At 40.6% G+C, this 24,390-nt stretch overlaps 1 protein-coding gene across 6 annotated transcripts in view; it reads left to right on the plus strand.

The window, feature by feature from the left end:
• LOC141810053 (BAR/IMD domain-containing adapter protein 2-like) overlaps positions 1 to 24,390 on the plus strand; it is a 78,337-nt gene that overhangs the window by 15,758 nt on the left and 38,189 nt on the right. For all 6 annotated transcript variants that reach the window (XM_074697364.1, XM_074697366.1, XM_074697363.1 and 3 more), the window contains exons 2-3: positions 3,172 to 3,247; positions 9,201 to 9,287. In XM_074697364.1, coding sequence (XP_074553465.1) covers positions 3,172 to 3,247; positions 9,201 to 9,287 — 163 coding nt within the window. The remainder of the gene's footprint in view (positions 1 to 3,171; positions 3,248 to 9,200; positions 9,288 to 24,390) is intronic.

Genomic DNA, 24,390 nt, shown 5'->3' on the forward strand with positions numbered 1-24,390 from the left:
CAGACTTATTATGAGTCGATATAGCTTGAGGGCTAGTCACAGTTGACAGCAGGGGAGTAGCTTAACAGAGAGCCTAAGTGACCTGAGAGTTCAGCAGGCAAATAGTCACTGAAGCCCAGATAACACCTTACCTGTCTGTTATCATCTCACCAGTGTTATTTAGTGACGGGTGGTATTTCAGCTTCTGTTGTGTTATTTAGAAGATAAATAAGTGTGCTTTTCATCTTTATACTTGTTATTAGAACACAACATCAGGGCTAATGGCCAATACTCCTGTAATTTGAGTATTTATATCAAAACTTAAAGAGGGAGTATTGAGTGCTTTTTAAGTGTTTATTCTGTCACCCCTTGCGGCTTTACATAATCCTTATTTCAGCCTTTCAGCCTTTTTCTGACACACCTCCGTTAGCTGCTGTATCTATAAGACTCCCTTCCCCACAACCCCCTTCCATCTGATTGGCCAGCCCACTGGATCCTGTAAGGGGGCAAAGTTATGAGCAGAACTTGGAGTTTGAGGCCTGCCTCTCCAACTGATGATTATGATGACTTTATTTTTTCAGGAAGTATCATGAAAATCTCATGCTATTATAAGAGTGGACCATCTGTGCACTCTAAAGACAAATTTGTGTATTTCTACACCATATGAATACCTAGCATTTTTAAAATTTGCCCACAATAAGTATAAGTACACTATAAGTACTTGTTACTAAATATCCATTTTCAAAATTAGGTAAAGCATAATACTCCCTCTTTAAATCAGACATTGGATTGGTATTGCAACAACTTGCTGTCACTGACAAACTTTTCCCTCTCTGGTTCAACTCTAGTTGTTCTAAGTCCATGATAATTCACTTAATAACTGCAAGCCACCCCCAGCTGTGAGAAATTTAGTTCAATGAGTGTCAACTTGATGATGGCCCCAGAAGAACCAAAAAAAAAAAACACAAAGACATTATAAAAACAAAAACAAAACTAATCTCTCAACAATTATAAACATGTCAACAGCCTAAAACAAAAAATGATTCTGGTCTTGCATAATCTTGCAAGTTTTGCATCATCAGGCACGGCTGACTTGACTGACAGGTGGACACACTGTGTAGCTGTTGGTAAGGAACTCAACTGTTTACCTTGCTAGGTTTGACAGAGTTAGATTGAATCAGCATACAAATATGGCAACTGCCGATAATCATAGTCTTCAAGGATCTCCTTCAGAAACTAATGGGTGATGTCACTGAGGCTCCCTCCAGAAATATTGTATAGTCTATGGGTAATACATGCACTCAATCTCAAACTAACAAAATGAAACCAACTATACAGCATCACATTTATCAAATTACAAGGAGATAGCAAACAGCTCTTGTATTCATCAAAAGTGAAGGTCAGTGACAGTTGTGTAAAAGCTTGTTGGGTTGTCTCGCTGCTCTGCCTCTTCTTTGATAATCCCTTAAGGAACACCGCAGGAGCCTGTTTTTGTCAGGCAATTAAGTCTCTTAATAACTTGTCTGTTTTGAAGATACTGGGGTAACTAGAGTGGCATTATTACAAAATAAGGTTAAGTCAGCATTTTCAACATGGTGACTGCCATCAATGGGCTGCAGAATGTTCTTTTCAGGAAAGAATGGGTGATGTCATAGCATTACACCTTTAGATAGATAGATAGATAGATAGATAGATAGATAGATAGATAGATAGATAGATAGATAGATAGATAGATAGATAGATAGATAAATAGATAGATAGATGGGCCTCTTTAAATAGAGTGAATCTTTTTCATCTTTCACAATTGTAAATAAAGGTGACTGATGGATTACTTTTTAATCCAGCAGGGTTTTTCGTACAGTTAATTTAGAGGCGTGGTGAAATAATTACTGTCGGCAATGAAAGTCTCACTGGTGTATGTGTGACTCATTGGTATTTGCACCGTAGGTGGGTTGTGCTGCACTCCAGCTACTTGAACTATGACTCTGAATGGGCAAAACATGAACGCACTCAACCAGTCACACACGTGTATACCTCCCAATGCAGATAGTTTCTCTCCAAATAGTGAAAAGACAAACAGAAAGATTAGAGAAAAAGTAAAAACTGCTGTGTTCTGGCTAAGGATTAGATGCATACAATTTTTAGAATAAGCTGCCAGGATTCTTCCAGGTTGACAATGGTGGCACCTTGCCATATTATTCCATCATAGCAAAAATCCAGCTTAGAAGTGGATTATTAAGTGTTCTCTTGCAGTATTGATGGCCTGTGTAGAGACTGCTGCTGCAGCACTGTTGTGGTTGTCTCTGTGTGTCCCCTGGCTGTTCCTGACTTGCTGACTGGGGACCGGCTAATTGGAGGGAGCCCTGGAGGAGCAGAGGAGGAGAAAGGAGCAGGGGAGGAGGAGGAGGAGGAGATGTAGAGGAAATGATGGTGGTTGGAGATGTCAGGCATCGTGCAGGCTCTGCATTTACACTGACTGTGCCTGCAGCACAGTGTGATTCTAAAACTCTCCAGTTATGCAGCGTAATACTGCTGCCATGACAAAAAAACCTGTCCAGTTTTTCTAAGAATGGAAACTAAACTTTCTTTTTCAAGGTACTTGCCTTGTAGAGAAACTATATTTTTGTAGCAAACTTTTCTTGCTATTTTTGTTTTACAAGTCATTTTATATACAGTTACAACAACAGTAGAAATCCCTCTTCCTTATTTACACAGTTAGCTTTGTCTAATGTGTTCCCTGTCAGCCGTAATGAGCCTCAAAGTCAATCATCTAAAGCTGCGGGGCAACTTTGTGCTACCCTGTCAATGCAAATTTCACACCCGCTTTGTTTTAAGTCCACGAGTGTGTCTCCTACTCCTCCGACACCATCATCATCAACCCCCAGCCTCTTCCCTCTTCATCCCACCTGGACCATTTGTCACTGTAAGAGGGCAGGACGTAGGAGGAGGAACTCATTCCTGCCCTCATTACCATTCAAGACAAGCACCAAGTGTGTCCAAAGACCGGTGATGGCTGTTTCAAAGATAGATTTTGTGCGGCTGAATAAGGAGGTGTATGAACCATAGTGTGAGGCAGACAGTATAAGAGAGGCAGAGTAGAGTGAGGCGCAAATCTTTCTTTCTTTCTTCTCTGCCCTTGACCTGCTCAGCTGATAAGGGAACCTCACATCTATCTTCTGTTTTCTCTTTCAGACCATCATGGAGCAGTTCAACCCCTGCTTACGGAACTTTGTTGCCATGGGGAAGAACTATGAGAAGGCCCTTGCCAGTAAGTCCTGTTTTTTTTTTTTCCTGGTTTATTTTCTGCGAGCTTCAGGCACACAGCCGAGCCAACACTCCTGTCTTTCTAACAGGCCTTACTGTACTGTAATGGTTGTGAATTCAGAGAAACAGAAATAGTTTCTGTTCTGCTGCAGAGGTGTGGAAATCTTTCAAAATAAAAAGTACGCCGTTTCCCAGAGCCTTAATGCCACTTATATTCAGAATTATGAGCTTAATCTGGAAAAGGCGCCTAGACTTGGTAGGGTTAGAGTCAGAATCTTGAAAACTTAAATTTTGTTGCTCAGACCAATCATATGAATGGTAATGGAGAAGGTATTAAGGTATTCAAAACAAGTGTCATCTGCATATGACTCTTTAAAGGAAGGGTTGGCAGGATTTTTTTATGTTTGTTTGTAAACACAACATTCGAACTGGGCTTCTCCTCCTTGGCTCAGTGCCAGCGGCAGCACACACCAACAGCCTTCAACTTAAGCTATGTGAACACACTCACTAGCCCAGCAACCACCTGAAGCATCTCATTTCTATGTGGAAGAGACTCGGGAGCAGTGCACCAGACCTGGCATGTTAGCGCAAGCTAATCATGGATATTTGACGCATACCTGCTCGGTTGAAAGCCAACTGGCATCACTCTTTTGTCTTATTGTAGCCACTCAGGATAGCTTCTTCTACTCCCTGATCAGCATGTAAAGTCACTCGTGCACTGGGTGCTCTGTGATTGGCTGATGTAACTACATTTATTCTCTGCCTAGAAACGTCCTGAAACGACATAAACATCAACATACAGGCTTAGAAGAGGGGTTGAGGCAGACGCATCACTGACACATGTATACAGGCCTCTAGGAGATGGTTTAGCAGGATTATTCCTGTAAAAGTTGACTTGTTTTTTACGAAAATCCTGCAGACCCCACCTTTAGATGGCGTGTTGCAAAGTGTCTGTGAGAAGTTATTGAACAGACCGACATTAACACTATTATGAAATTTCCTCTGGGTAAATTTGCGATGCCTGTATCAGTTTTAATAGGGTTAATGTTGAACCAGATGACTGACGTCTTTTTAACCCCTTTAGATGAGATGCAGCATTTACGTCTTTTAACCTTTAAGGCCAGATATGGCATGTATACATGTAAGTCATTTCAGACGGTGTCAACATTAATAAGACACATGACTCATTAAATGCACTATGATTTGTTGAAATACACATTGGGGGAATGAGATGCATGTTTTGGAATTTCTTTTTTTAGTACACAAGACCAATAAAGTGCTCTGTGATTTGCTCAGGTAGATATGGAGGGAGTGGAACATTTGTGGTCATTTTTATTTCTTTATAAGTTTGACACTTTGACAGCTAAAATGGATGACACAGTCTGAAATGACCTACAAGTCACATCTGATTTGGAAAGGAACCAGCAGACATATGTGGCAGCCTACTCTAAAGGTATACAAAAAAATGTTACGTCTGGTTCAAATGTGTTGAAAACTTACTTCTCCAATAAATTGGACTTTTAGAAGGCAGGATATTGTTTATCAGAAAACAGGCCTTGCGCATGAACAGGAAAAAATTAAAGGTATGCAAAGGTGCTGCTTTAGGGCGCCAAAATTAAAACAGACGTCCTCACAAAAGCTTAATGGTCAGTGTCGGTAATGGTCACCTGTTTATGGCAGTTCAGACAATGATGATCTCAAGTTACCCACATGAACAAAGTAGTAGTATCATTAGCTAATGCTAGAGACTTCATTCTGTATTGATTTAGATTGCTTTTGCATATTTATGCTATTTGCCAAGTATGTAGCTTCCATACAGTAACAGTACTTTGACTGCACTGATTATCAGAATCATTGTGGGCAGAGTTTGGCAGATGCCAAGTTAGACTTTTCTTTGGACTTGATTTCAAGCCACATCTCCTTTGACATTCACTAATATAAAGTGAAATGCTTGATAACAGGTCCCCAAAATTTTGTGCTTTCAACCTTAACACAAAGCTGTTTACCCCAAGGCCAACTAATCCAGAAATTAGTGGGGTTTCCCCTCCTCCCTAGCCTGCACTTACAGCAGACTCAGAGTAGCTAATCCTGGCCTTGGTGTAGGTGGGTAACAGACTGGAAGGGACTCCTGAGCCATTAAAGACCCTCTTTGCAGGATTGGCAAAACCTGAGGGACTTAAAGCCTCTGATTTGCAGGGGCAGGGGATGAGAGGACAAATTTGTACCCGTATGCCATCAAGGAAATGATTTACCTCAAGAAAACGTCACTTGGAACGCAATCAGTAGGCCTGCTTGACCTGCATTCAGTCTGAATTTCAGTGGTTGAATTTCACTGGGTTTAGTAAGTGTAAAAGCAGCAGATTCACACAACTCCACCCGCCTACCAAAAACAGCCTTGAACTTGTTATACAAGTCCCCAGACAGCATGATGAGGACAGTGTAGGTACAGGAAATGATGGTTGTCCTGATTAAGAGATGTGTGGTTGTTCCTCCTCTTCTCTGGAGTGAGGAGTGAGTGACGGATCAGTCACTCTGAGAAGAGCCCCTCCCGCACTGATCGTCTGCCCGCCTCGCAATCAGAAATCCGGTAATCCTCTCCGTCTGTCTCAGTGAGCCCCTCACCACACATTTCATTAGACAAAAGTATCTGTATAGATCCAGCTTATCTACTCAGTCACCCTTCAACTGCACACAAACGCTACGGCAGCAGCAGCATCAGCAAGAAGAAAGTGTCTGCTGCTTAGAAATCACTTTGAAAATCTGCTGTAGCTTGCACCACTCCACTCGCGCAACCCCCTACTGACAACTTGCATGTGCGCTCAAACACACATACACACACATTTCCATATCAAGACAGGCAGGAGATCTGTTTGGCATAATAAAGAGAAATCATCTGTGTTGCTCAGGAGGCTCTGCTCTCAGTTCTCAGGTGTTCCCCTATAGCACCGGGAGAGGGTGGAAACACTTCCTGTCCTCTGCCTTTGACTCAGCTGTAACTGGGAATAGCATTAGCATATGTTCCTTAGCCTTGGAGCACAACTGCTTTTCAACTAACCTAAGATCTCCTCCATCACAAGAGCACATCTGTGCCAGAATTGGCCTGCTGCTGGTAGGTTATTGTTGTACATTTGTCTCACACTTGGCAGTTATCTGCAGGTACAGGACCCATCTGTCATCTCGACCGCGGCTGAGTTCACCTCCAAAAGGCACAGGGCTGCTTTTAGCTATAGATGGACTGATCTGCAGGCTGTAGGGCAGTCAGGTCAGAAATCACTAGAAGCAGACTCTGCCCTGTGTGACCTTTTGTTAGCCGGCACAGCTGCAGTTGAAATAATGGGGTATGAGGTGGATATTGATCTACAGTAGAAAACCAGAAGTACTCTTGATCTTTATTTAGTCCATGACAGGAGTGGAAGAGGCATGGCTGCCGATTAGGATTAACCTCACAGATTGTTTCTCTTATGTTTACAAAAGATCTAGAACAAAGGTCAAGTATTTTGTCTGTTGGTACATTGGGTTAAGCATCAGTTCCACATGTCTACACTTACATGTGACATCTGTTTTAATGACCCTTGACCACACTTAGAAACAGAAACAGATTACTTTAGCAGTTAAGATAAGCCCATTACTGAACATTATAAAGACAATTAGGGAGACATTAGTGCAGCTTTCATCAGTTAAAGAGGGAACAACTCTTGGGATGTACCCAAGTTGGAATTTCTGGCAGCTAAATCAGTTTGGCTTGTTCAGTTTGAATATTTTATCATTGATTCCAGTGCCTTGCCAAACTGATGTGTCAGCTTAGGAGTTTAATCTTTTACCTTTTATGTTCAAGCTTGTCAGAGTTCACTAGAAGCTACAAACTATGATTAACTTTTAGACATATCATTTCTTCGTTTTGAATCACTTTAAATAATGTATTCGACGAACAAGCATCAGACAGACAAAAACAACAACAACTTGTTTTTAATGTGACTCTGCTCTATTCAGTGTTCTCTGATCACGTGATTAAGTCACAGTTTGTTTTGGAAAGGAGAAGAAAATCTCGCTTCTTGCCAAAAAACAAAAGAATGACACACACTGAGTGGTTATTTGCAGAACTGTTGAAGTCCACAGCTTGCCATGCTGTATCTTCTGTATTGCTTTGAGTACAATGATGCAGCTTAAAAGGGCAGTGAGGAGTTTCAAAGTGATCTTGAAAAAGCATCGTTTTTAGATATTTGCGGATTATAAACCACACTTTAAAATGAGATTATCATCACCAATAAAGATGAATTCAGAAGTGCTATTTCTTAGCTTTCCGATGGGGTCAAGCAAGACCGTTTTGATTTATGGTACATCTAAGTCTCTATGACAACACCACACTGACTGATTAAGTTTAGAATCGAGAAGAGAGATTTTTTTTTTTCTCTGCTTCTAAACGATTTCTGTGATTAATTTTGTAGTGATGGTGGACACTGGACCTTAACTTTGAGACAGAAAAAGGACAGAAGAGCAGAAGAATGCTAAGCAGGAGTGTGATAGAGCATGAGCTAAAGGCTAAGAGGGCTAAACTGTTTATGATAATGTTCATTCCAACCCACATGCAGCAGTTATTCTGCAGTGGTCTGCTTGGTAGATGAGCATTGGCAGGATATGACCAGGATTTACTAACATTTCACATTACTGACACGTCTCACAGCACTGGGATGTGAGTAGCACTGCATATGGATGGCTACTGAACTACTGCATGAACTGACTGTTTGCTTGCTGTCACATTAGCCTACGAATACATCATAGCACCAGGCTGCTAGTAGCGCTACATGTAGCCGGCTACTGACGTATGTTTGCTTGTTATCACGTTTCAAACAACGGGGTGATGTAACTATGCTATGATAAACACCTTACCTCATTGTGTTGTATCTGGTAAAAGTTGTCTTGAACACAGACAATTTGTTCCAAAACAAGCACACATGTTGTTTAAGGGCATGTCTTCACGGCAGTGTGTGTGAGACTCCAGGCCAGAAGGTGGCGAGGCAGTCCAATTTAGATCAGATCCACCTCATAGCATCTGCAAAACAAAAGTAGAGCTATTTGAGTGCTGGGATGAAGTTATCTCGAGGAATTCAAAATCTGGCTAAAATTGGACTCACTGTAGTGTTAGCCACAATACAGCTCTCCTGTATCCATTTACCTCCCCGTGTTGCAAAGAGGGACACCCCAGCAGGTCGTGTCCGTGTTTATACAGGTGTATGAACTTAAATCCATTTAACAAACAAAAGCCTTCACCAGTTTCTGCAGCACCCTGCTGTCAAGTGCTCAGACATATTGACCAAAAAGACGAAATGAAAAGGAGTAAGGAAAAGGCCAGTGGTGGCTAACAGCATGTGGTTAACAGTGTGATATTGCTATTTCCTCAACAGGCACATATTGAATTATAAGGTCAGTTTTTAAGAGATTAACAAGTGGGTGGAAATAAAGTAAAGTTCATAAAATTGAATCGAATGGACTGCATTGCATTTGGAAACACACACCAATTTGGTGCAACATTAGTTCAAGATTTAATGAAAGAGGAATGTAGAGGACTGCTCTCTAAATATTGAATCTTATGCTCACACACCGTTATGAAATGAAAGACTAACTTGTGAATGCGACACTTTTTGTTCCCCATTGTGTCTCAGATGTTCTGCCAGGAAAAGAATTTTCCTCTCTGCAATTAAGCGTGCAGAACGCAAACAAGACGCTGCTGAGTAATTACGTAGCAACATCAGCGCTGCCTTATTTTCTGATGGCTGAGAAGCTGTGATTCACGACTTGAAAAGAATCTGGAGGGAAAGAGCGAATAAAGTGTTTCAATATCGTTGACCAGACTGCTGAGATTTTATGTTTATGCATTCTGCTTTTCCTACTTGTGACTTTTACCAAACAATTAAGCTGATGTTTGCCTTGTTTTTGCTTTTTTCCTGTCATTTTCTCAGATGTGACGTTTGCTGCCAAAGGTTACTTTGATGCTCTGGTCAGAATGGGCGAACTTGCCAGTGAGAGCCAAGGATCCAAAGACTTGGGTAAGTGAAAAAGGGAGGAAATGGTAGCGGATTCTGGTTTTTGCTGTGGCATCTCTTTGTCGGCCATCAAGCATCAACTTCCAGGTTAAAAAAAAAAAGTTTTTAGTTTTTAAACTGGAGATTTTTTTCTCAAAAGTTCAAGTCCTGAATCTTTTTTCTTTTCTTTTTTTTGTTGGAGGAAATAACTTTTTCCAAATTAAGGACCTCCGTCTGCCAGGGGAGTGTCATCACAGATAGAAATAGGTTACAGTAATGAATGCAGTACCATCAGCACAGAGAGGTGGGAGCTGTTCATCTTTTATTTACAGGTGTACAGATGAAGGAAACATGTTTTTCATCCGATCCGATGATAGATTTTGGAGAGACCACTTGATATGCAGGGAAGCAGGTTTCCAATGTTGTGGATTTCCAGTGTGACATGTATTGATCCTGTGGGGCAAGGTGTGTCTGGTCATTATGGTTTTACAGTGTTGGGTGTTTCTGGAGGCAAACAGAGGTCAGTCAGAAAAGCAACACCTGGTCCTCTCACAGTGAGACTGTGTCTGTATTTGCCATCACCAGCTCATGGGAAATGAGCTCCTGTTTGAAAAGATCCCCCTCACACTGATTGTGCTTTGACTGCTTGATCTGTGTCGTAGAAGCTGTTGATCTGACGGGGCTTTTATTGCAGCGAGCTAAAGATCCAGTTTTGGGTTTCCTCCAGCCCAGCCAAGCGGGACTGACATGAAAGTGCTCCGTCTCAGGATGTTTTCCCCAGAAAGCCACCTTCTCCCCCTACCTTTTACTCTGTCTTTCTCCATCACTCAGCTTCTGTGAGGCTTTTCATTGATTCCAAACTTTATATTCCTTATTTACAGCGGTGGGCTCTTCAGAGATAGATATCCTCAGCTGAACCAGAATATGAAATGACGGGAGCTTAAGCAAGAACTCTATATTATTTTAGGTAGCCTGCTCCTTGTTACATATATTCATGACAGATTCAACTGTCTGTTTTGGAAACTGTGAGTATAGTGTGTGTGCAGAAAATATATCAATTTACGCACCCCTTTTGTCAGAAGAGTGTACGAGGGAGCTGAAACTGATTCCATTTTTAAAAACCCTGCCTGCAGGAGGATTTTCAAGGGACTGGTTGTTTGCAGTGACTCATTCTGCTGGTGAAAAGACTCTTTCTGTCCTTTTTGTTTTTTATATTCCTGAACTCATCCAGCCTGCATTGCTTTGTGTAGTTGGAACATTAAAAGATGTGGTCACGGCGCCTCTATAGGTGTTTCCTCCCTATGTGTTAAAAGGTGTTTTGCGCGGCAGAGAGGAATCCCCCGCAGGACACAGTGGTTTCCCAGGCTGGGGGTTTTGTTGTTTTATTTTCCAGCCAACTGCCTGCGGCATTTTGGATTCCCCACCCTGAAGGTCACTGCCATGCCCGAACCTCCTGTCATCTCATGGGGCGTAAAGCTCAGAGTTTCCTGTTTATCTGGTGGCAGAGTGAAATTTCAACTAGCAGCAATTCAGAGAGAAATGTTGACAACAGAAAAGGCCCAATGCAAACTTTCAATCTGGAATTTGAAACTTGTGTGATACACATACACAATTTTAATACCAGTAGAATATCTAGACTCTGGTTGTTTACCCCTATATGAAACCTACTGTATATTCCAGTTTTAAATCAGGGTAGTAGGCTTCTAATCTGAAGAAGATGTCAAGACTCTGAAATGGAATCCAAAATTATTCACACTCAAACTTTTCATCCAACCATAATTTCCAGACTCCAATCTTTGATTTGATACCTTGACTCTTTTAATCATCATTAGAAATCTGCTCTCAGTTTTAAGCCTTGGAATTAAACTTGCCACTAAACATTTTAGTGGCATTTCCATCTATTATTGTAATAATATAGACAAATATGGGGTTAAATTTTATATTAAACCATGCAAACAGAAAATGTTTGGTCTATTTGTAACATATCTGTTTTGTCACAAGACCCCCCAGGCTAGCTAAACAGAAATAATGTTCCTCAAATATTGGATTTTTTGAAGAGCTCAAAGCGCCACCCAATTGTTTTGTTTGAACCTAAAATGTGCTATTTATTTTTTTTATTTTATATGTTTTTATATATTTTTTATATTTATTTATTTATTTACTTATTTTAAATGTTTTTTATAGATATTTATATATGTTTTTATATAATTGTTTATTTATTTATTTATCTATTTATTCATTTATCATACTATATCTTGTAGTGTTTTGCATTCATTTATTTTATTTTAACTTTCATTTTCATCTATAAATTTATGAATTTTAAAAGGCCAAGAAAACATTACTTTAAGTTATATCTATGTTGGCTTTGTTAATTTGAATTTGAAAGAATAGTTTTGAATAGATTTTTATTTAAAATAAAATCTGGGTGAAAAAATTAATTAATAAAAAAAAAAAAACAAGAAATGATTTTAAAAAACACACAAAAAAACTTTTTAGGGCAGGTAGAGAACATAAATAATTTATATATAAAAACATCAAAGCACAGCATTGAAAAGAATCCCTACTATTGTAGAGGTAAAATTGTTTATTTGCAATTTTTGCTTTAGGAAAAAAAAACTATTTTTTATTCTGTTAGTCCTTGCTTTCATCGTTCTGTATTTTTTGCCAGAGGGCAGCAGTTTAAACCATGATTTCTAAAGTTCGGGTTAGGGTTGAGAGAGGACAGCTAATGACCTTTTTGGCAGAGGTGATGACTCTCTGCTGCTGTACAGCTGAGATACCACACACACGCACAGTATGTAAGAAAACTCTATGGAGCTGTGGTAAAATGAAGCAAGCAGAATTTGTTGCAGGTGGTCATCTCAGATAGTGAAGTCCTGTGTAAAACTAATGCAGAAACCCCCCACTGCAACCCAGCACTACCACCTTCATCAGCAACTTGGCCATTTCTGGGCACGTAGATCCAACATATATAAAACACACAAATACAATCATCAAGTGGCCCCCTCCTTTCACATGTGTTCAGTCAAGTTAGACCCACATCCCTGTAACATAGACTGTTGTCCAGATTGACACAAGTCCAAACTGAGACATTATTGATGGGCTGTTGATGTTATACTGACTAATAATGACTCTCCGGTGTTCTGTACAAACTTGCTCTATCTACTTCTGTGACTTCGCCCTCGTCTCTTTAAAGCCTGTTGGTTTATTCCACAGAGGCTCAGTAAGAGACGGGTTGCAAATGGTCCCACCTACACACCTAAGAGTCGGCAGCTGCTCTCCATCTCTCTTTTCCTCTCTCCTACCTCCCTTTTTCTTGTCTTTAAAACACACACACATACACACACACACACAGTCACAGACATAAACATTGTGTTTAAATAGGGGTTGTAAAAACTTCATTGAAATAATGCTCTGACCTGCTTTTTTAAAAATCAACAGATGAACACGCACAACACTCTTTAGAGCAGCATCTTTACCCGCGATGTGTTCACGCCATTAGAAAAAGCATGGCTGTGTGCAGTCTTTGTGCATTAAGCATCAGTTTTATGTGTTTATACAGTAAGAGTGCTCTTTTAATCCACTTGTGTATATCTCCGCCTAAAGAGACCCACTCTTTCTCTCTATCTCCAGCCCCACTACTCCCACACACTCCCTCCCACACATCCTCCTCTGGTTGGGCTAATCATCGCCTGTCACTTTGCCACCCACACACACACATGCATGCACACACATGCATACACACACTTAAAGACACACACCTCCCCTCCCTTCCCCCGATTTTCCTTCTCATGTTTTGTTTTTGCAATCTTCTTCTTCTTTTATCTGTCAACATACAGAGCGAGCACATATTACTTCTGTGACATCTGTGGCTTCTTAACCCTTTACGGGAAATGTGGACTGGATCTGTGTACAACAGTCTTTACAGACCGGCTTTGCTCCATTGTGTTTATATCTGTCTGAACTAAGAGGCTTGTAATTTACAACCAGACGTGAAGCCAAATGGTAGGCTTAGAGGTTTTAACTCCTCCAAAAATTCGGAGTGTTTTCGATTTGCCATTATCCCATTTGAGCTTATTTATCTTTGTTAACACCGGACAGGTTTGCCTTCTTTTCCTGAAAAGTTAGCCTGTATTCAAAGGTTTTTAAAATGTGAAGAGAACAGTCTGGGGGATCAGCATGTTCAGGTCTTCTCCTTCTTCTGCCACCCAGATTTCTTAACACTTGACCTTTGCCTGCTCTGCAGCTGGTGGAACAACAGGGCGTCACCTCTGCATAAGGATTGCAAGCTGACTGAGCCTGCAAGCTAACACTATTCTTCTTAAGGTCCTTTGGACTCTGTCTTGCCTGGGCCCTTTTCCAGGACCAGCCTCCCTACAGAGGCTGGTACAACTGCCAATGTAGCTTCCAGATTTACAGGGGCCTGCAAACCCCTCAATCATATAATGTAGATGATTCTTTTCATGGGGAGTGGTCTAAACCAGAGACGATACAGGAGCTGGACTTGCAGAGTGAGCTCTAAACTGAGCTGTTGCTCTGTCACATCAAAAGGAGTCAGTTGAGGTGGTTCATGCATCCGATTAGGATGTCTCTTGGATACTTCCGGGCATGTCAAACTGAGAAGAGACCCAGGGTAGACCCGGAGCCTAGTTGGGGGATTATATATCCCATCTGGCCTGGGTAAGCCTCAGGAATCCCCCTGGAGGAGCTGTGTGCATTGACTTGCTCAGCCTGCTGCCATCACAAACCCCCAAAAAAGAGCAAAAACTGGGATTGAATGGGTGGATGACATTATAATATATGTGGCTTTGAAATTGTTTTGCCAAGTTTGTCAAAGATCTGTCCTAGTTTTAAAGTCATTAAACTAATCAGTATGAACAATTAACGTGTGGACTCGGCCCTCTGCTACCTCATACCACCAAACATGCACCTGCATGTTGCTGGCCTTAGCAAGTGTTTTATGAAAGTCAGTCAGCAAGACAACTTCTACTTAAGTAGTACAAATAAATTACTGCTGACTCATGTCTAGATATTTCATTGTAATTTGATGAAGAACAGAAACCCAAAGTACAGAAGCAGATTAGGGCCATCATTGAGGGAGAAAATAATTTCAGGCAGGTCAAGATCAAAGTCAAAATGATCCGAAAAAAGTCAAAACAACCTGCCCTGATATTTACCAGTAGTGTGCCGGGTACAGTCAGCTCCTCAACAGTCACAAGTGTGACTGACAGTAGTAGAAGTTGCTGGTACAGAAGCCTAAATGCCAGTCTTCTGGGTTCATATATGTTTGGTTCGGGGTGCATGAATCACAATTTTCTAGCCAATCACTGATAACCTATCTTTAAAAAGCCTGACCTGCCGATATCAATTTGAGCCAATACCAATTTTTATTTTTTATGTTTTATAACTGACAGCATATACCTCCAACTGTCATGAGCATGAGTTTTAGGTCTCAGAGCAAAACGCGACAATGGCTGGCTGTCAGACCTTCCTGGAGGTATATAAGATCAGTTTCATATGTAAGGATGGGCAGATCACTGATCACTGATCCCCCAAAATTAAGTAAATCTGCACTGATCCATCGGTGCATGTCTAGTTTTGGTTATTGGATTTTCTGTTCAGGAAAGGATATTGAAAAAACTAAAAAAAACAGTGGTTTTGATTGACAAACTGCAGTTATCAACTTATGTCCCTGAACAGAGAAATGTGTTTGAATGCTTCCGTGTTATTTTGACAAATTTCCAACTGCTCAGAGAGTTCCAGTTTTCTGGCTAAAAACCAAACCAATTTTCGGTTTACTTCTTTGTGTGTATGTGTGGTAATAGTTATTGATTTATTTTTCATATTATAAACTTGCAATTCTGTGTTCATGTCCAGCATGGAAAATTGCTTACTCTTCCAGTCCCTGATAGTCACAAGGATGCGTTTAGGTATCTAAACATGGTACCTTTTAATTTATGTAAATCGATACTTGGTACTACAGACAGAATTTGGTCGGAACCAATAAAAGTAATTCATTTGGAACCCATTCCCAATCTCAACATTGTCGTACTTTCCAAAGGATTAATATGATTCCTAAATATGGCTATAAATATTTTGTCCTAAACATTAACACATGAGCACAACGTCTGCCACCCTTAAACAGGCTCACAGGTGAAGCAGCCTGCCATTAACACCTGTAATGGTAGGGTCTACCAGCATTATATTTTAATCAATTTATAAAAAGTATATTTTATGCTCTGTTGGGGCTTTAAACTGGCTCCTGCATACTGCCCAACATTTTTTTTCACCATTAGTACAAATGGTCTGTTTTCATCACGAATGGATGGACGTCTAGGGACTCTCCTGTGGCCTTGCACAAGGAACAGCGTGTAATGATGCAAATTTAGTAATCAAACTGTATATTTCTTAAATAAGAAGAATATCTTCAAGCTGAACCCCCTTACTTTGCTTACATCTACTCCTGTAACATGGAAGGACAGAGAAGCACTACTTATGAGCCACAAAGTGAAAAGAAACAGCCCTCTGATAATGGGGCTATTTACAACACTCCAGTATGATCAGTGTGTTCTTTTCTCAGTCCTCAGGTGAAGTACAGTTAAGAGCTACTCTGAGTCTCTCTTGTCTGGGTGTGTTCCTCTTTACTGTCCCACATGGCTAACATTTCACTCTTGGAAGTTTTTAAGGGATTAGTGTCAAAGGCAGGCCACTGTAAAGAGCACTGGCGTAATGTAGTGTATCTTTGAAATGCAACGGCAAATCCTAGCTCAGTAACTCATAAAAAAGTGAGCTCCCTCTTGAGCTGTTTGGCTGATTCTTCACTTCTAGACGACCTGGACAGGAATGTGAAGTGCTTACAGTCTAACCTCCCTGGCCAGAAGGAATCAAATATCTCATCCCTCTCATATCAACTTCTGTAACCATGCTAATTATAATAATAACTCACATGCATCTGACTCAGCAAAAGAAGCATGCCTCTAGGGAAATTACATGCATGAGAGGGAAACAAAGGGGGGTCATATTGAACCGTACTTAACCAGTGCAGTGCTAAGGTTGCTGCTGGGGAGAAAAAAATAGAACATCTCGCAGCCGTCTTAGTAATTACCTGAGAAGAAGGGTTCACATGGGGAAAATGAGGCTGCAAACTGATGCAGCATAATTGTCTTTTTTTTCGGTTAATGGATGTGGGACATAAACGTTAAATTCCTGCTCCCAAACAAGTGTTGTCTAAGACACTAAAGAGCCAGCCTGCTGTGGAGAGCAGGGGTTAGTGGTGGCAGGTGAAATGTTAACCCTGACATGCTATATGTGAATGAGCACCCATGAGTACACACACTGTAAACACACATGCAGCCCCCCCTTTTCTCTCTGTTTCTCCCTCTTTCCCTTTAGTCTGGCCTACCTCTCCTCCTCCTCCTCCTCCAGCACCTGTCCCTGTTTAAATGAGAGCAGAGGAGCTCTTTTCTTAGCTCTGTGCCACCATCCCAGGGGTCCCTGCCTCTCTCTTGCTCTATTTCTGAGGCGCGCACTGCATGATGGGAAGCCAGTGGCCCCCCACGCTCCACATTTACACGCACATTCACGATGCCCTTCATTGGCTCACGGCGGTGACATGTGCTGAAGGTGAGCTCGGATACATGGATGGATGAAACTGCACAAATAACTCTCTTTCCCTTGGTTTTCCGTTGGGTTTGATAAGCCGGCTCATTTACACTGTGTCACTTTTAAGTATAATTGATGCATTTACATCCAGCAAAGGATCGGCTGGCATGCAACCACACAAAGCACCACAGTTGGTACCAGACTAATGTGAAAGCATAAGCAAACCAGTAAGTTGGGTTTTCGGAGGAATTAGAGTGATGTATGCAAATCTGCTTTTTGCAAATGTTGCCTGTCATGATTTAGTAAGAACCCCTGAAGTATTCATGTCTTTTAGTGGACAAGACTTAGGTTACTGGGTGCAGAAATCTCCAAGTATAACACCCTGTATGTGCTTTTTTTCCCCCCATTGCTGGCATATTTAACCGCTTAAAACCTTCTTCATTTCTTAGCAACATTTAGGGACACTGCCCACATCATCTTTTGGTAATATGACAACATTACTCCAATTTTATAAAATAAAAAGTATCTAAGTACAATTAAACTGATAACAAACAACTAATAGAGAACTTATGACACAAATAAAGTTTAGTTATTATAGAGGGATTATCAGTCTACGTCATCATAAAGATGTGACCGCAGAAGCAGCGTTTATCTCCATTCATTCAGACAAATTAGCGTTTTTTAAACACTCAATTCAACCTGTTATCAGCATAAAAATGTAGGGTGGTTCTGTGGTCAGTTTTAAGGAACGATAGTATACAACAGAGGCAAAGTCTATCAAGTTTTGACCGTCACAGAGCAATAGGTGTTTTGGAGTTAATAGCTGCCATGCTAACTGGTGACTCTCAGCTGGCAGTATCAGTGATTAACGGCTGAGAGTCACCAGTTAACAGGGTCACACTTTACACTGAAACACCAGCGGCGTCTGCGGGTGAATAATTAACTCTGGACGTAGTTTTCTGGTTCTTTTATTATGAACCGGGTCTCAGATCAAGGAGTCTGTATGCTTTTTTTGGTCTGGGAGGGTTTCTGATTTATTGACACATGTTTATATCCTGGTCTGTCACAGTCTGATAAGTGTCCACAGATAAAGCAGTCATGAGCATTGAGTGACAGTTGTGTTTTTAAATTGCTCTCTGGGTACACGCCAGATTTCTCCATTATAACATCTGTCCAACAAATATCTGTCCACTTGCCGATCTCTTCTGTCCACTCACTACTATTTCACAAACCTGGGAGCCATTTACTGTCCGTAAAAGTGATGATATTTAGTTTAAAAATGCACCTTTTGGTGGTTAATTCCTTCACATCAGCTGACAAACCATTATACTCCACAGTGCTTCTGCACTCAAGTTGCGCCCGCATCCGGCATTGTTGACAAACAAATAATCCCTCCATACTTATTAGGTCTTACTGATCCCAAATAGCAAGGTGAATTAAAAATTGCACACCAGAAAAAAAGCTTGGGTCTAAATAGGTTAAAAGAATGTAGAGCTAAACTCATCCTGAGCGTCAGCACACAATGTCTGGAGACCTTTATTGACCCCAGTTCCTTCAGGCTAATTGGTTGGATCAGATAACAGGCACACACCTTCAATGAACTCTATTTGGTTTTCAGTCAGCCCCTCCTTTGAATCTCCATACCTCAACAGGTAGCAGCATGACTGTGCAGCTTTTCTTACAGCCTGCACTCAGGTGTAAAGTGCTCTGCTGGACAGCTTTGGAGAATAAAATGGAGCATGATTCAGGTTCACATGGGTTTCTTTTCTGTTACACTGCAGTATCACTTATTATAAGAGCAATCTCAGGGGGTTTTCCCTGTCATTTCCCCACTGCTGCTTGTACTGTCTGCTTAATTTTCCCTGGAAGAAAATGTGTTCCTCTTTCATGTTCAGCTTTCTTGATTTTAAACCCCATGCTGTGATTCTATGAAGAGTGTCGCTTCGAGCAGAGACACAAAAAAACAAGCTGGATCTTTAAAGGATTCCTCGCAGACCATTGAACAAAACATCACGCCTGACCTTAGTCCCTCCATCTTCTTCAACTGGTCTTGTTTCTGAGTTTATGGAATCAATCAAAGTCCCTGTAATTCAACACTTAGGCTATCAGTGATGAGGAAAAGCAGATATGCTATCAAAAGGGAGGTTTTGAGCTTCAGTAATCAGAGTTTCTCTCAAGAGACCCACTTTAACTCTCCTCTGAGAGTTTAAGCCCAGAGTTGCTTTCAGCCTTCTGCAACTTTCAAGTTATTAACCCTTCGCTACACGGATAAAACTGTGTTTCTGTCCTTTTGGTAACAAGATTACTTTTCCGAAGTTATTTTTCAGGTTTTTATGCCTTCACACAGAGAGGATAGAGGAGTGTCATCTTTTCAGGAGGGACAGAAATGAGTGTGATATTGCAGAGGGACTTGTGCAGCTTTAGCATGTTAGCCCTCTGTGTTAAGAGACCCATGCCATGGTGTAACCTAGTGTTTTGCCATGGTCTTGATACATAGAATAGTGGAACACAGCATGATGGTTAGTTTTCCTCCTGTTCTCATTCTTCTCATGTATGATGGAACTGGAAAATGATGCTGCTAACATTAGCTGTTTTTGTTTTTCCTCTGCCAAAGTTACAACAGGCTTTGAACAAACTTTGCAATGGACAGTAGTTTGTTAAATATCTGATTCTGAAAAACTGAAACAGTTACAAACCACTGATGGGACTGTGCTTTCTTTGGGATTGAACTCTTCAGTGATGCTGGAAGCTACATTGCTGTTGTTTTGTGTCTGTAGAGAGAAAATGAGGGGAGATGGTGGGAACTGCAGAGCCTAAGGGGATTAGTAACATTAAAGAGGGGGTATTGTGCTGTATTTCAAACTGCTGCTCATTCATATACTATTGAAATCCTTGAATCTGGTTCGTTCTAAATATTGGCACAAGATCTTTATGTGATGGTCAGAAGGCTTGCGGAAATAATGAGATATGAGAGGAAAGGTCTGCCCATAGCCTCCAGAGGGCCGGCCAATCAGAGGGAAGGGGTTAGTGAAGCTAAAATGAAGCTTCTCAAACAGAGAATGAAATAATGATTTAATGAAACACCTGTGAGAGAAATATAGGGATTATTTGGGGCTGTAAATCATGTGACGTGTTTGGAGGTTGGGGATAGGCGTTTCAAGCAAAAGAGCTATTCAATATTCGCCAGTGACTGTGTGAGAATTATTCGAAGCTCGTCGCTCACTGTGGCTGTGCACATTCCTTGACTACTTGCAATGTGCTAGCCTAACCTTGCACTGCACCTCATTTTGGTTTATCTTTTTAAGGAGTTCCCAATCCATTTTTAAGCCCCTCTTCATTCTTGTTTTGGCTGCAAATCCTCCAACCTGTTGACTCTTGGTCTGGTTCTGTTATGTCAGTTTGTTGCTGTAGTCAAGTTAAATATGATCTGGTTTGGACATGCTTTGTTTTATTTTGAAAGTCACTGGGCATTTCAGGTGGTTTCCTTGCACAACTTCCTGTCCTGCTCGGCCTGCTTTTGTGTGAAATTTAAGCATAACAGCTCTAGTATAAAACTGCAACCTGCCACAGAAAGTGTCAAAGCCATTGTCACATAAGCTATTCAAATTTATTTTTTAATGCTTATTAACTTTGACGACTGCCCGTCCCTTCTAAGGTGTACACGTGTAGCCTAAAAAGAACACAATACCTCTTCTTTCAAGATAAAATCTAGATTTTCTTCAGTTATCCTCAACTGCAAATTTTAATTGATTAATAAATTCAAATTTTGGCTAAGACCTGAGTAGTTAATTTTCTGTGCAACATCAGTAGAAAGGAGTGGTTTTTTTTTCTTTTTAAAAAATAAAATGAAATGAATTAAAAAACCTTCAGTGTGCAGTTTAACACATACAAAAGTTTTACAAACAGAACAGGTTACAGAACAATTGGTCAGTCATTGTCAATTATCATCAATTTTTGTCCAGCAACGGGTTAATCTACAACTTGACTGTAACCAGACACTAAAACATACGCTACAAACCCTGGCTCAAGTGTGTGCATGTCAGACTGCACACCAATGTGATCCCTTTCTTTACGAGTATCAGTACGTCCATCTTTCCTATGCAAAGTTTGATGCAATCTGTCCTGTGGTCCTTTACCGCGAGGTCAGTTATGTAACATTCATTAACAGGATTCAGAGCACTTGATGCAGAATGACACACATTGTTAACCCTGTAATGACGGGTGAATCATATTTGATTTGCAAGTTTCTGGGACCTCTGCATCACCAGTGAGAGTTTTTTAATTCATCCTGAAAACCAGATGAAATCATCCAGATACGTGCAGTGCATTGATATTCTGCAAAGGTTCAGAATACAGGCTTTAGTTCCTTTGTCCATTTTGATGGCACATTAAAATTAACTGTCAGTCAGTGATACAAATGTTTTCTTTCATGGATATTTCTGCAGACTTTGAAACTATTAATGAAAGGCAAATATTTAAAACAAAAACCATACTTTAAATATTTAAGTGCTGTCTGTCGTAGTGGTTTTCGAAGTAAAAATAAAATTGAAATTGAGAAGTATTTTTATCACATCAGATACAGCAGGTATGGGGTACAATATTTGTCTCCAATCTGGCATATTGGGATATCCATTGATTTGATTACATCCTTTTTGTGCATTTTTTGTCATGCACACCATAGGAATGTTTTCTCTTTTGATTATATAAGTGAAGAGAGTTCAGGTTTAGATTACATAATGCGATATATCTGGAGTGAACTTGGATATTTATATCCTGTGTTGTATTTTTTTTTTACATTCAGCCTGAGATCCACTTTATGTGGATCACTTGCTTACATTTTCTTTTCATTGTTAATTTTCACCCAAAACTACTTCATTCAGAAAAGTAAGACTCTATTTGTTCTGTATTCACTTTTTAAGATAGAAAAGCAGTAATGGAGAGACTGGTAAGTGGACTGTATTCATTTATTGCACTCTGGTCTTCTGACCACTCACAGTGCACTCAAGGCACATCCATACACAGATGGAAGGAGCTGTAATGTATAGTGCCCATTAACTATTCTATCTACTATTAACTATTTCCATTCATATGTATCTGAAACAGGGGGTACTCTTAGTATGTAAACAGCAAGACCTGGAATCAAATCCTGACTTTCTGAATAGGAGATGATAGCTCCAAACCAAAACTGTCCCTTTTGATGAAATTAGTCGTTAAAGGGCACAGTCACACTGGCCATTCATACTGTTCCCAAGCACGCTTCAACCCTAAAGTCCAGTTTCTTTAGCCAGTGTGACTGCAAGTGTTGTGTGCTCAAGTACCATATGGTTACTTAGCTTTAGCATGCTTTGGAGAGGTGTGTGATCACAGTGTTCTCTGTATTCTTCATTGTGCTGACCCTGATGGCACTGCACTTCTTGTAAACAGACACTTTATGATCACTAGGGATGTGTATTGAATTAGGTACTTTTATAGGTACCTACCAAATTCTGTCATTAGTACAGGGTACCGATTCACATAAAATCAAATGGTACCATATTTAAGTACCTGAATGCATGTGACTGTGAGGGAGTGGAGGAGTAGGCGGTTTCCATGCTGAACACAGCTTTGCAAGGTTATATATTGAGTAATGAATATGTTAAAGTGAAAAAAATATATATATTTTTAAACAAATTTATATTTTTTTACCACATGAACACAAAACAGTACAGAAGATTGGTACCATTAAGTACCGGTACCGTTTGCCAGATACGGGGTATCTGTACCGTATCATTTTAATTGTGAAAGGTACCCATCCTTAATGATAACATATATACAAGAGGAGAATTTGCTTAAGTCTTGTTCATTGTGGTTGCTTGAGTACGGCAAGGTTCAGATGGCCAGAGAGACCTGGCCTGAGGCATACCTGTCAACATTAGACTGACAAAGTGGTAGATTCTTTCTAACCAGGGTTTTGAAAAATAAATATCAAATGCATCAAGTATGATGTTTAACAGGCCTTATGCAATATGTTTGTCTTTTTTAAAGACTCTACTTTGAAACTTATTTTAAAGAATTATGATTCTCTTCAGGCTATTTTTGTGCTAAGTGATTATAGAGTCCAGTACAGTCTTCTTGCACTCTGTATATCAGAGCTCATGGGATGCCCCTTCCTGGTTGTTTGTTGAAGCACATCATTAGAACAGACTGTTACATAATGTAAACTGAGGGTCATTTCATCAGTAAGGGTTGCGATATAGATAAACTGTATACATAGGTTTGTAAACTTCATAATAACCACCAGCTATCCTTTTTAGAAATAATATCCACACTCTGTAGAGTACTGAACTGTTATGTTTCAGCTCCCCGCTGTTATAAAACTTGTCATGCAGTTGAGGCTTTTGAGACAGCAGCTTAAAAAGAGGCCAGGATTTTGGCTCCCTGATACCAGATGGTTGGATTTGCTGCATACAGTCTTCCCCACTCAGACAATGCGTGACAAGCTACCCAAGACCTCTTAAAGTAAATGACAAGATCGTTTGCATACCCTGGCCCACTTTGCTTCCGTTTCCTGTTATTATGGCCTCAATGCATGACACCATTAGTGGACAAACTTATATCAGGCCAGTAGGTTGAACAGCTGCGATGGCAAAGCTCCTGAATACATCCGTTTTTTTGTGTCCCCCATAAGAGGCTTGTGAATGGGAAGAGTGGGAAAACAGTTCAAACAGAGTGTATCGTCCTGTTCACAGATGAGTGTGTGAACGTGAGATAGTGTTAAGCATAAGCCTTCCTCACTTGCAGATTAACAGCGGCTAGATTTTGTAGTTCCAAAGGGAGTGTTCTCACACACACTAACACACACATCGAACACACACAGACACACACACACGCGGCCACCCAGACTCTAGGCTATTATCTGTGTCTCGCACATTATCCCACCACTCCATTAAAGTGCTTGCCCACTTGTTTGTTTCTCCTGTAACTTAGCATGCTAGGAAGGCAGGTATTAACATCCTGTAACTGTTCAGTCACACACACAGTGCACAGGCACATGTTGTTCACAGACCCCCACAGGTGAGCCCTACTCCACTTTTCACCAGGGGTAAGTGTGAGTGCTGCTGTAACCCCAGCTGATAGTAAGGGTGGGGATCTTTTGAACAGTGTTTTATAACACAACTCTTAGCAGCCACTGCACCCTCATCTTGTAACTTCTCCCATGGCAACGACCCTAGCATTATCCTGCTACCATGACAACCCGTAGTGAATCCAGCTTGACCTTCACCAGTGATTCAGTGTCTCTCCATCCACCTCCATTCCCTCCCTCCATCTCTGTCTCTCTTGTTCTCTCTGTTCAACATCGCAAACTCTCACTTTTTTTCCTTTTCCGTAGCCCACATTCTGTTATTCTGTGTGTTTTTTTCTTCTTCTCTCTACCTGAGTGGGTGTATCATCGCTTCTGTTACACAAGCAGTCAATAAATCTACACAAGCTGATGTCATACTTCTGGGGACAGTGTGTTCATATGCGTCTCAGTCCTGTGTCCAAG

This window comes from Halichoeres trimaculatus, unplaced genomic scaffold, assembly GCF_033239565.1.
Source record: "Halichoeres trimaculatus isolate MK-OKI-2021-1 unplaced genomic scaffold, fHalTri1.1 fHalTri1_scaffold_20, whole genome shotgun sequence".
NCBI lineage: Eukaryota > Metazoa > Chordata > Actinopteri > Labriformes > Labridae > Halichoeres > Halichoeres trimaculatus.